The sequence below is a fragment of the Astyanax mexicanus genome, chromosome 24 (genome assembly GCF_023375975.1).
Source record: "Astyanax mexicanus isolate ESR-SI-001 chromosome 24, AstMex3_surface, whole genome shotgun sequence".
NCBI lineage: Eukaryota > Metazoa > Chordata > Actinopteri > Characiformes > Acestrorhamphidae > Astyanax > Astyanax mexicanus.
Window position 1 is genome coordinate 882,757 of NC_064431.1, and position 13,615 is coordinate 896,371.

A 13,615-nucleotide genomic window follows, 5' to 3' on the forward strand; every position below is an offset into this window, starting at 1 on the left:
TATATATCAGCTAAAACAGCCTGAAGTCAAATTCAGCATGTGGACAGGACACTTAAAAAAAAAACACCATCACATTTACATTTTATATATTTACCCAGTTGCCCCCTTTAAATTAGAAAAAGGCAAGATAACAATCATTTATTTAAAGATGTTAAACATTAAATGGGGTCTAATCGACCCCGAAGATAACAGCAGGGTTAATAAACACCAGAATACACATATTTAACCCGGATAAATTGAGAATAATGAGGCCGAGGTGAGGAGAGAGTTCAGAGATTTTAGATTTCCAGTCAGATAAACGCTAAATTAATCACCACATCAGAGCAAACACACTCTCATTCACACACACACATTAGCATTAGCGTTAGCGTGAGAGTAACACGTGTATAACACTTTAACAGCACTCCACCTTCCAGTCTGACTCATGCCTCGAGTCAACACAGACTGGCCTCGGGCCAAACACACCACCGGCCAATCACAAACCACACACTGTATAAATGATGTCACGGCATCATCTGCACACTAAGGGTGGGCAATATGGCCATAAATTAATATCACAATATTTCATGGTATTTTCATGATAACGATACTGACATGACAAAACACTGAACTTAAAAAAAACATAAATATTTCAAGAATACAATGCAAATACTTAATTGTCATTTAAAGCATTTATTTGCAGAAAATAAGAAATGACTGAAATAACAAAAAAGATTTCAGACCTCAAATAATGCAAAGAAAACCTGGTTGGTTTTTAATCACAGTTTTTTTTTCTTGCATCTTGGCATCATGTTCTCCTCCACCAGTCTTACACACTGCTTTTAGATAACTTTATGCTGCTTTACTCCTGGTGCAAAAATTCAAGTAGTTCAGTTTGGTGGTTTGATGGTTTGTGATCATCCATCTTCCTCTTGATTATATTCCAGAGGTTTTCAGTTTGGTAAAATCAAGACATAAAATAACGAAACACAAGCAAATTAGACAATCGTGGAACATGCACTGTCTAGTGCATGAACAGACACTGGAACACGGAAACACAGGAGCTCTATAAATACACATGGGAACAGGAAACAGAAAACACCTGGAGAAGGTAACGAAGGGTCGGAGTTACGTGTACAAATGACACTAAAAGGTGAAAGCACTAAAGATTTGGGTGGAGACAATGAGAACAACATAGAGACATGTGGTCGAGAACACGTGGTTAGGGAAAACATGAGGAAACCGGTAAAAACACAGAGATAGATCAGGAAAAAACAAAAAAACAGGAAGTGAACGTGACGAGAATGTGATAATTACTGTGTTACTCTGTTACTCACTTCTCAGCAGAGCTGTCAGGCTCTATGAACCGGATGAGGGGGGGTGCTGAGAGGGTCTCGGTGGCGAATATTCCTCCCTGTAGTTGAACTCCAAACCCGTTTAGAGGATCTCCTCGCAGCGTGACCTCGCTCGACTCAATGTGAACAATCTGACCTCCTGGACCCACCGAACTGGAGGCTAAAGACACCGCTAAAAAAACGAGAAACATAAAACTCAGGAACAATAAAGAACAATACAAGTACATCCACTGAATAGATGCTAAATACTGTAAAATATACATAAAAATATTTATTTTCATAAAAAATAAAGATTACATGTTACAAAGTTACATGTTCAAAGTTTTCATGCCTGGTGTTGTTTAGTAGTTTCATACTGAAGCTAAGATGCTATCTACAGCTCACTCTACACTATAAACCTTTATTTACAGTATTAAAATTTGGAAAATTTTATTGCCCTGAAAAAGTTAATTAATTACTATTTAAGTGTACTTAAAAAAAAACAACTACAAAGTCTTATTCACTCAATTTACTCAATTTAAAGTCAGAGCAGTACTGACTTTAAAAAACAAAATTAGCACATTAGCATTAAAAGTGTATCTGGACCAAAAAAAACTCCCAGAATCCTTAGCGGTAATCAGTACAGATCAGGCTCAGCTGTGAAACACTGGGAACACAGCTTAAAAACCCCTCAGTCAAACCTCAGCTCTCTGTCTCGCACCTTTGTTCTCCTCCACCAGTCTTACACACTGCTTTTGGATAACTTTATGCTGCTTTACTCCTGGTGCAAAAAGCAATTCAAGCATTACAGCTTTTCAGGTTTGATGGTTTGTGATCGTCCATCTTCCTCTTGATTATATTCCAGAGGTTTTCAGTTTGGTAAAATCAAAGAAACTCATCATTTTTAAGTGCTCTCTTATTTTTTTCAGAGCTGTTTATGATCAGAGTAGCTGAAAAAATAATAAATAAAACAAGGAACAAGCAGGTGGTCATAAAAGTCTCGACTGTGTCTCACACGTAACATGAGGAGGATGAGAGAGAGGAGTGTGAGAATCGCAGCAGCCGGAGGAATCCTCTACACAAAAACAGACGTGAGACGACAGGCCTTGATGTTAAAAATCAAAATAAAGTCAGAGATGAGTCTCTCATCCCGGCGTGTCGTCTGTTCCTCAGCCGTGTTGCGACACAAAGCCCAGATTTTGAAGTTTCCACTCAAACACACTTTCAAATCACATTCAAACAGCAGCCGCCCACTCGCTCAGCCACTCACAGGAGCTCTTGTGCTCTTTTTTCCTCTGCCGCCTCTTCAGCATGGAGTTGCGGGGGCTCATGGGGTGGGTGGTGCGGGGCAGGGTGCTGGACGACTGGCTGGTCAGGCCGGAGGTGGTGGTGGAGCCGGGGGAGAAGTTAGTGGAGACTACAGCTGATGGAGAGATGAATAAAAAGAGAAAAAGAGAGAGAGAGATTTTAATGTGGCTAGATAGCATATCATGATGGAGAAAAGTATTGGAACACCGGCTCATTCATTTCAGGTTCATGTTTAGTGTATCTGCTATATACAGGGGTTGGAGAATGAAACTGAAACACCTGTCATCATTTTAGTGTGGAATTTTAGGTTTCATGGCTAAATTGGAGCAGCCTGGTGTTCAAAGGGCCAACCACATCCAACAGGATTAACTGTGGACGCTGTAAGAGGAAGCTGTCTGAAAGGGATGTTCGGGTGCTAACCCGGATTGTATCCAAAAAACATAAAACCACGGCTGATCAAATCACACAGAATTCAATGTGCACCTCAACTCTCCTGTTTCCACCAGAACTGTCCAACAGCCAATCAATTTAACTCAACATTAAACAGAATAAAGAATAAAATAATATTACTGTTCCCTTAAATGAGCTGCTGGTGTATCTTCACAGTGTGAACAAACAGCTCAGTTTTCTCTGCTGAGACGCACAAAAGCTCCGTGCTGTTAAGATACGAACTCGCCAAAGTCAGAGCTCACCTGTATATATATATATATATATATATATATATATATATATATATCGTCGCTGTCCAATGAAAACCACTTACCTCCAAAACAGCAACTTCACAGGAGAGAGAAAAAACCTTGTAAACATTCAATGGAAGTCAATGTAAAAAAAGTTTATTTCAGCTCATTTTTAAGTGTTTCTATTGGTCCGTTCATCAAGGAATTTTGGCACAGTGTGAGGGAGAGCTTGTCTGTCCAAATTATGAAGTTAACTAAAAATCGACAAAAATGGAGAAGTGTTTTTCACTGCACAGCGACGATATGGGATAGTTAATTTTCATTTAATAAATGAAATCATTTTAAAAAGTGCTTTTTAAGTGTATTCAGGTTATATGTGTCTGATAGCAAAGCTAGTTTGATAAGCGGAAAAATGAGTGACAAAAATGCAAAAACAAAAAAGACATTTATAAGGGGGCAAATTCTTTTTTTGTCCCAATACTTTTGGCCCCAGTTGTAAAACTGTAGTAAATTAGTCTGATTGAATGAACGGACGCTCTACAGACGTATTTACATTTGCAGTAGTCCTGAGTGCTGGAGGGGTTGCTGGAGGTGGTGGTCCAGGGGGAGGTCTTACACTGACCCGGGTGCTGGGAGTGGCAGTAGTTCACACAGGGGTCCCAACAGTGCGGGTGGTCACTCTTCTGGACTTTCACTGTGTGCACACACACAAATACACACATAGACACAAAAACAACACACACATCAGTGACTATACATTACTACAACTACCTACTGACTACCTAATACTTCATTTAACAGTATTAAAACTAAAATTAGATATTTTAAGCCATTTAAGGACGCTCTGCATGAACGTTGTACGGTATAATCAATCACAATCACACATTAACCAGAAAACACCCAGTGTTCAGCTTTTTTATTTAATATTTACCATCAGCTCACATCCAATCCCACCTAGTCCTGGATGGCACATCACCAGCAAGAGCTGCCAGCCTTCTAAATGTCATGTTCAGCGATTTATTCTTGCATAATGTTGTTTTTTCCCATTATTTCAAACTCTAAAAAAACAGCTACAAGCTAAAATGAACCGTTTAATAGTGTGTAGTTATACAACTCTGAAAATGCAAAGGAAACAAGTTCATATACATAAAGTTTTTCATGCATTTTGGCATCATGTTCTCTCTCCTCCACCAGTCTTACACACTGCTTTTGCTGCTTTACTCCTGGTGCAAAAAATCATTCAAGCAGTTCAGTTTGGCGGTTTGATGGTAGTAACTCAAGGTAACTCATCATTTTTTAAAGTGCTCTCTTATTTTCTTTCAGAGCTGTTTATGTAACTAAATGTTGTACAGTACAGAATGTAATATTCTTCTCCAATAGAGTTCAGTGCATTTTTAGCGTATTCGGGTGCAGAGAAGCGACGTCACACAGCGAGACGAACCCGGCATGGCTAAAGTCAGTCACTCAGTGCTGCGCTCTGTTAATAATGGAGCGTTTGAGCATTGTGAGGGATTATTATTAATAGAGGGAACTGCATTAATAATCCGCACAATGCTGAAATCCTTCAGTTGGAGTCCCAGCGGTCTGCTCAACTCACATTTGAATGATAATCTCCTGGTCTGGAAAATGAATGCTCCTCCAAAACAATGAGGAAGCTCATTTGGAACGGGTTAATGAAGTCCTGCCTGCTGGAGGCAGCATGAATAATTGAGTATGTGTATGTGTGTGTGTGTGTGTGTGTGTGTGTGCATGAAGTATACTTATGCTCACACTGCTATAATAGAACTCCCAAACAACTCAGAATACATAAGATGTCCCATATCTGGGGAGTGCAAAACCACAGTACAATGGTTATGGGTCAATTAGCATTAATTAGCAATTGCTTATCTTCTGCTTATCTTTTCACCGAAATGATAGAATTAGTATAAATCTTAGTAAATTCACCAAATTTGCCAACAGAATACTTTTGAAAATATAATAAACAGTTTAATGGTAGAGCGTGTAGAATGAAATGCACTAATATCATTGGGGTTCAACACGCTTGGAGGAGAACACTACTTAAAAAAGTGAACACTACTATTAAGAGTAATGGGAAGGAGGGAGGGTCATTCTAGCAATGCCTCGTCAACCAAACTGTTTCCATAGCAAACAAATAGCAAAACCATAGTATAACATAGCAACCACCTACAGTAGCAATGCCATTTCAACAACCAAGAAACCACTTAGCAACACTTCACAAACCACCTGGAATACAACAGTAACCAGCAACTACTTAGCAACAACATAAGACCCATCTAGTAATCATGTTGCAACCACCTAGCAATGCCTTGGCAACCACCTAGCAAACACGTAGCAACACCATTCCAACCATTAAGTACACTGAAGCAAACACCTAGCAACAGCAACCCCTTAACCACATCATAACCCTCACCAAGTAACCTCCTGGAATACCTTAGCAATCACCTAGCAATGCCTTGTCAACCAAACTGTTTCCATAGCAAACAAATAGCAAAAACATAACCATTTGTCAACTCTCTTGTATACCATAGCAACCACATACAATAAGGTTATTTCAACCACCAAGCAACCATTTAGAAACACTACACAAAACACCTGGAATATCCTAGTAACAATACCCCAGCTTTGGCAAACACCTACAACATAAAGCCCACCAAGTAATTACATAGCAACACCATATCAACCTCCTGGAATACCTACCTGACAATCTCCTAGCAATGTCTTGTCAATCAAACTGTTTCCATAGCAAACAAATAGCAAAAACAAAACCATTTGTCAACTCCATAGTATACCATAGCAACCACCAAGCAACCATTTAGCAACACTACACAAAACACACCTGGAATACCCTAGTAACAATACCCTAGCTTTGGCAAATACCTAGAAACAGCAACCACTTAGCAACAACATAAAGCCCACCAATTATGTGATTACGTAGCAACCACCTAGCAATGCCTAAGCAACCACCTAGCAACCATTTAGCAAGACCATTCCAATTACTAAAGACACTGAAGCAAACACCTACCAAAAGCAGCCACTTAACAACATCATAACCACCTGGAATAACTTAGCAACACCTAGCAACACCACAGCAACCAAACTCCTGGTTTCTGCATGATCTGTGCTCTCTGTTTTGACCTGGTTTCTTTCAAAGAAAACAAACAAAACAAAACAAAACAACTAAAGTTAAAGATAAAACCTAAACTTCTCTCAGAAACTACACTGTTTTTAATTTTTTTTAGAAATCAACACTAAAACTCTAAATCACAAACAGCTGGAACTGTTTATTAAGACGGCAGGTGATTAGCGCAGCGCTTCAGAAAGAATTACAGGCTAACTTTTTGAGCCTCTACCTCAGCAGAAGCAGAAACATAAGAAGCTTTCAACCAGTCTGAGGCCTTTAAAAAAAGAGCACCGCTAATCTCCGCTGCGCTTTTTAAATTTTTTTTTTTTTTTTTTTTTTGGACGAAGAGTAAAAATTAGCATCGGTGTAGCGTCTGCCGTCACTCAGCCGGTATAAAAAAAAACAGCCACACTGGGAAAGTAAAACAAAAATGCCTCCCTGAGGGAGATTTACAGCCACCAGGTTAAGTAGCGGCATCTGTAGCGACGAGCGCCAAGAAGGAGGAACCTCATAATTTCTGATCGGCAAATCCAGGAGGGATAAATCCCTGCTCCTCACAGCTTACGCTAAGCTCATCCGCCTCGTCTCTCAAGGAAACACGACTCGGCGGCGACGACGTGGGAGCGGCACTCAAAAAAAAATGATGATGGCCGTGACGACGAGCGTGCGCCCGCGTGTGACACTTCAGAGCTTAAACGTGGTTAAGGAGATTACAATATTGGCTTTAAAAGGCCACGTCAAACATCGGGAACACATGGTCTGAGATGAAGAGGTGAGCAGTGTTCGCGTTCTAATCGCTGACTAATGTTTCTGGAAAGACCCGTCAAAAATTGGACGAGGAGAATACTGTATTTTTTTTTTTACAAGTCTGTAAAAAGTTTTAGCGAGCACAAGTGCTAACAAGGACTCAGCTTTGAAGTTTCCTCAAGTTTTCAGTTTTTTGGGGGATTTCGCTCAGTTTTCGAATGTTGAAATCAATGAGAATTAGCTAATAATTAAAATAAAAATAAAAAAATCTATGATCGCAGCACAGCAGTGCCAATATTACACTTTATAGCACGAACCTCGAGTGTATTATTGCTTATACAGCTCTGGAACAACAAAAATAATAGAGCACTTAAAAATGATGAGTTTCTTTGATTTTAGCTAATTAAAAATCTGGAACTGCTTGAATTTTTGCACCAGGAGTAAAGCGGCATAAAGTTATCCAAAAGGAGTGTGTAAGACTGGTGGAGGAGAACATGATGCCAAGATGCATGAAAGAAACTGTGATTAAAAACCAACCAGGATTATTCCACCAAATATTGATTTCTGAACTCTTAAATCTTTATAAATAGGAACTTGTTTTCTTTGCATTATTTCAGCCATTTCTCATTTTCTGCAAATAATAATCTAAATGATTATATTTCATTTGTAATTTGGGAGAAATGTTGTCTGTAGTTTATAGAATAAAACAACAATGTTCATTTTACTCAAACATACACCTGCCTATAAAGCCAGACAGTTGTTCAACACGCTTGGAGGAGAACACCAATGGTCAATTCTTTTCAATTGTTATGTTAGCTATAGTCACGCCCTCTCCTGCCCACAGCCGTAATTGAGTTGATAAAGAATGAAATCTTTTTTTTTTGCAGAAGAAGTCCTCCTTTGAAGATTTCCGTGAGCTTGCAGCAACACACACGGCACCTCCTCTTCCTTTCACGTGAAATTCTATCCATTATGTATCGCGCTCGGCTCTCGAGGCCGTGAAACACGCAGCACAATTGCGGATGACACATTTACTTCCGACACATCTTCATCCCGGCGCCTGGGAAGCTTGCTGAAGAAAACATGATCAAACTTTCATGAGGAAAGGGCCAACATCTAACTATAATTTTACTTTTTTATTTTTTCATTTTTCTTTTTTCTAGGTTGAGTTTGCCTGTGACATCAAAGCGAGCCTCACTCCTGGGCGTCAATTCTTCATTAAAGATTTCCAGGAGTCCACAGCGCGCTCTCGCAACCGCAGCTCCCTGCAACCTCGCATCTGCACCCTCGCGCACTCGCGCTCGGCAGGAGCTGACCCACATATCGCTCAGCGAAGAAGAAATTAGCAGCGTGAATCAGATCCTGCAAGATGCAGCCACTTGTCTGAATGCATCAGGGAGCATCTTCATGCCTCACATTACTGTCCAGAGATTGGAGAACCGGAGGGCATGAGGAGGCAGGGGGTAAACACTGTGAAGTCAACAGCTACTGCTCCTTATATTCAGTTATCAGCAGCTAAACAGAGCTTTCACTATTATTGTTTCACTATATTTTATCATTTTTATTTTTATTACTATTAAAACAGGTATAATTACAAGCACAGACCTTTTTCTGAAGAATTTTCCTTGTATTGTTATCACATCTTATAACTTGTACATTGAATTGACTTTAATGTCACAGCTATTGTACTCGTGTGACTTCCACAGTTCCCTTTAATTAGCACTTATTTAATACTTCAATTAAATAAAACTACATTTTTCTATGCTGAATCTTACCAACTAAAAAAAACAAATCATCTAAATGTTAAAAAAGGCTCCCCTCACGCAACCATCAATATGGGATATCATATAGTAGAAATTACCAAGTAACCCCACAGCAACCACCTATCAATGAAACTCTAGCAATGACATAGAAACACCATTACTTAGGAGCACCATTGCAACCACATTGGATACGGAAGCAACCCCCTAGCAGCAGAACCACAGCAACGATATACAAATCACGTCATAGCAACCTACTTGAATCCTAAAACACCCACTAAGCTGAAGCATAGCATTTACATTCAAATCACCATAGCAACCACCTCAGATACCAAAGCAACCACCTTACAAGCAAGACCAGAGCAATGATGTATAAATTACTTAGGAAGACCATATTAATCACCTTAAATACAACCTTAAAGCAACCATATAGCAAGACTAGAGCATTGACATTCAAATCACTTAGGAATACCATAGCGACCAGCTTGAACACCATAGGAAACACCAAGCAAAACCAGAGCAATGACATGCAAATCAGTTAGAAACACCATAGAAACCACCTTGGATACCAAAAGAAAAACCTAGTAGAGTCATAACAATAACATTCAAATTACTTAGGAACACCATAGAAACCACCTTTGATACGAAAGCAAAGGTATAGCAAGACCATTGCAATGACATTCATATCACTTAGCAACACCATAGAAACCACCTCGGATACCAAAGCAACCCCCTAACAGCAGAAACCTAGCAATGATAAAAAAATGAATTAGGAACACCATTGCAACCACCTTGAATACGATAGCAACCACCTCAGATACCAAAGCAAACACCTATCAAGACCAGAGCAATGATATACAATTTACTGTATACTTCTTAGAATGTCTGTTAGCATAGCGGCTTTAACCCGACTAAGCCTGACTGTTAGCATTAAAGCTAACACGCTATTATAGGCTTCAGAATAACAGTAAGCATTATAAGCTAAGTATTAGTGGAGTACTGTGTAAAGCTGAGGGAAGTTTCCACACTAAAACAGTTAAATCAAACACAGGGAATCAGCCACAAGGCAAAGCACTAGCGCCTAGCGCTGCTGAGAATCACTGGACCTGTGTGGGAAGAGTGTGTGGGGCGTCAGAGGTTGAGGATGATAGAGCTGCTTCTCTGAGGGCAGGAATAATATGAAGAACATCAAAGTCAAAGGAAGCAGAAGCACCACAGGCTTTTATGTTCTTTGCTTTCTTGTAGCAGCGACGCAGCAGCAGAAACCAGGGGAAACTCGCCCCAAACACAAATTCAAGAGCTATTTTTTTTTTAGCGGGAACGTTAACAAAGTTGCTGAATCATAAAGGAAGTTTCAGTGACTAACAATGTGTTTAATGCTGCCTTTAAGTCATGCCGGAAATAACTTACAAACATAACTCAACCCAAACCAACCCAGCCCGACCAAACACAATCCAACCCAATCTAAATAAACCAAACCGAACACAACCAGAGCCAGCCCCAACTCAACCCAGCTCAACTCAACCCAGCTCAACTCAACCCAACTTAAACCAACCAAACCAAAACAAGCCTAACCAACCAAACTCAAGCCACCCCAAAACAACTCAACTCAACCCAAACTAAACCAAGCCTAACCAACCAAATCCAAGCCACCCTAACCCAACTCGACTCAACCCAACCTAAATGAACCAAACCAAACCAAGCCTAACCAACCAAACACAAGCCAACCCAACTCAACTCAACCCAACCTATATCAACCAAACCAAGCCTAACCAACCAAACCCAAGCCACCCCAACCCAACTCAACTCAACCCAACCTAATAAAAAAAAAACAATCGAACACAACCAGAGCCAGCCCAACCCAATGCACCCAATCTAAACAGACCAAACCAAAACCAACCGAACTAAACCATATCAGATCAGATCAAATCAAACCAACTGTTTACTAGGTGTGAACTGGGAATTTTCAATGGATTTTACTTTAAGGTTTTCAGTTTCCCCCAAAACAGGGATTGAGCCTAGTCTTGGACTTCATATCATTGTGAATGGACGTTTGTGTTAAAATGAAAATCCAAAGCAAAACCACCTAAACAGAAATCACCTAATTCTTACAAGCTACAAAGTCTTAAGTACGAACACACTCAATCTCAGTGCAAAAAACAACAACAACAAAAAAAAAACAGATTCAGAAGGACCCCACATAGGCGGCTAATACGGTAAACCAACTAAAGCCATTAAAGTGCTCTAGCGTGCCACCATTAAACATCTGCTCCATCAAACGTATCAGCATGTAAGTGGGACACAAAGCCCCCCCACCGCTCTGCAGAGCTCTGCAGGATTTCTGGGGTGAGCGGGCCTTCCTGATTAAATCTTGCCCACAGTCCAAAGCTCTGGGGGCGATATTAAGCAGAATGAGAGAGGCTAATTAAAAGAGATGACAGCAGATGAGATGACAGAGCAGGCTAGCTGTGAGGGGGGGTGGGGATAGGGAGATGTGGGGGGGTGCTCTATCAGTTCGTTCTTCCAGTATCCTCATTTGGACCCGGCCAGTTTGCTCCAGTGAGACTGGAATATGAAATTCATGCCGTGAAAATCAGCCAAAAAAAGAGCTGTAGCCTATTTTACAGCCCTCATCAATCAGCAGCATTTATTACAATAAATGATTGCTCTCTACAAATCGCTAACACACCAAACCACAGCATTATTCAGCTTTATCTGACATCCACAGACAACACACACTACAGAAACATGGAACTGGACAAATTTAGCCAACCCAACCAAACACAAACCAACCCATCCCAACCCAACCTAATTTAACCCTACCCAACCTAAACCAACCCAATTCAACTTAACCTAAACCAACCAAACCAAACACAAGCCAACCCATCCCAACCCAACCCAATTTAACCCTACCCAACCTAAACCAACCCAACACAACTTAACCTAAACCAACCAAACCAAACACAAGCCAACCCAAACCAACCAAACCCAAGCCGCCCCAACTCAACTCAATCAAACCCAAACCAACCCAACTTAACCCAACCAAACCAAGCCAAACCAAACACAAGCCAACCCATCCCAACCCAACTCAACTCAACCTAAACCAACCAAACCGAACACAAGCCAACCCATCCCAACCCAACTCAACTCAACCTAAACCAACCAAACCGAACACAAGGCAACCCAACTCAACTCAACCCAAGCAAACCAAACCTAAATGATCCAAACCAAGCACAATCCATGTCAACCCAAACCAAACAGACAAGCATGAGTTCACTGAGTTGGTCTCTACGTTCTCTGGAGTGCAAATTCAACAATATGGTGGACAATTTTGGTAAAAATGGAAACAAATGAGCTACTGTGTCCATTTCCTTAATCGAACATACTAAAGACACGGTACCTCCCATGTAAAAAGCAGGATATCACCTCATTACAGTGTTCTCTACAAATGTAGACGACAAACCAGCGCATTTACACATCATAACATCATACGTCCATTTCTGGGATAAAAAAAAAGTATAATTAGCCTTATTCTCTCTGGGTGGGTATGATGGCCCTCCCTTTTCCCCATCACTCAGTGTGAGTCAGTCTTTCATCAGTCTTTTAGCATTTAGCCATTACCCGAATTAGTGTTCTAGCAGTTAGTGTTCTCCTCCAAGCGTGTTGAGTCTTCGAATGACATGATAATGTTAAGATAGTAGCAGCGCAAAATGTTAATTAAAAAAAAAAATGGTGAAGCTTCAACTTGGAGAAAGCACTTGCTATAACCTCCTCCCTCCCAGCTCTGATGAGTATTGGAGTATTGTGTGATGTAGAGCCTTTATGGCAAAGTAATCAGAATTTCTTGGAGCACTGTTGGCTTTTCTCGGCTGATGGATGATAATTACGCTTGATTTGAAAGCATTTGGCAGGAAGAGGAAGGCACATATGAACAGGCTTTTTTTGGGGGGGGTACATTCTCTTGAATATTCATTCAAAGTCTTCATACAGAAGATAAATCTGAAATAACTTTGATATTAGACATTTAGACGTACAATGTGTGATATTATTAAAAGGTGGCGAGGTCTACCAAAAAGCCTGGCACCAGTCGAACTCACCACAGCTGCACTACAGATCAAGCTACGTTTTCACGTATTCCCTCAGTAAAGCGAGCCGGTCTGGCTGGAGCTCACTCACCAGTGTCCTGGGGTTTACTGGGCAGACGGGTGTGATGGGCGGGGAGGATCTCCAGCTTGGCCACCTCTGAGGTGCTTGCTAACAGCTGCGTAGCCTCCAGCACCGAGCAGTGTTCTGTACTCGTGCCATCTATAGAGAGGATGTGGTCGCCTACATGCAGAGCTCCTGACCTGCAAACAAAACACACATATTTTGTGGGAATATTTTGGTATTTATTGATGTATTTAAGTGTTCTGGTCATAAAAGTGAACTGTAAGAATTCAAGCAAAAGCCTGATATAATCCTACATCTATCTATCTATCCATCCATCCATCCATCCATCCATCTACCTGGGAATATCGTCGCTGTCCAACTAAAAACAAGTCTTCATATTTTTTTGTGACCAATTTTTTACTACTTTTGATACCATTATTAATTTTACAATAATTCAACATCACAAAAAAACAAACAGCAAACAAAACCCCCCTGCCCATCCCCCTTCACCCTTCC

General features: G+C 40.5%; 1 protein-coding gene across 7 annotated transcripts in view; it reads right to left on the bottom strand.

The window, feature by feature from the left end:
- grip2b (glutamate receptor interacting protein 2b) overlaps positions 1–13,615 on the bottom strand; it is a 191,414-nt gene that overhangs the window by 23,363 nt on the left and 154,436 nt on the right. For all 7 annotated transcript variants that reach the window (XM_022682191.2, XM_049471876.1, XM_022682189.2 and 4 more), the window contains exons 9-12: positions 13,127–13,296; positions 3,855–3,995; positions 2,584–2,736; positions 1,317–1,506 (exon numbers count right to left, since the gene is read on the bottom strand). In XM_022682191.2, coding sequence (XP_022537912.2) covers positions 1,317–1,506; positions 2,584–2,736; positions 3,855–3,995; positions 13,127–13,296 — 654 coding nt within the window. The remainder of the gene's footprint in view (positions 1–1,316; positions 1,507–2,583; positions 2,737–3,854; positions 3,996–13,126; positions 13,297–13,615) is intronic.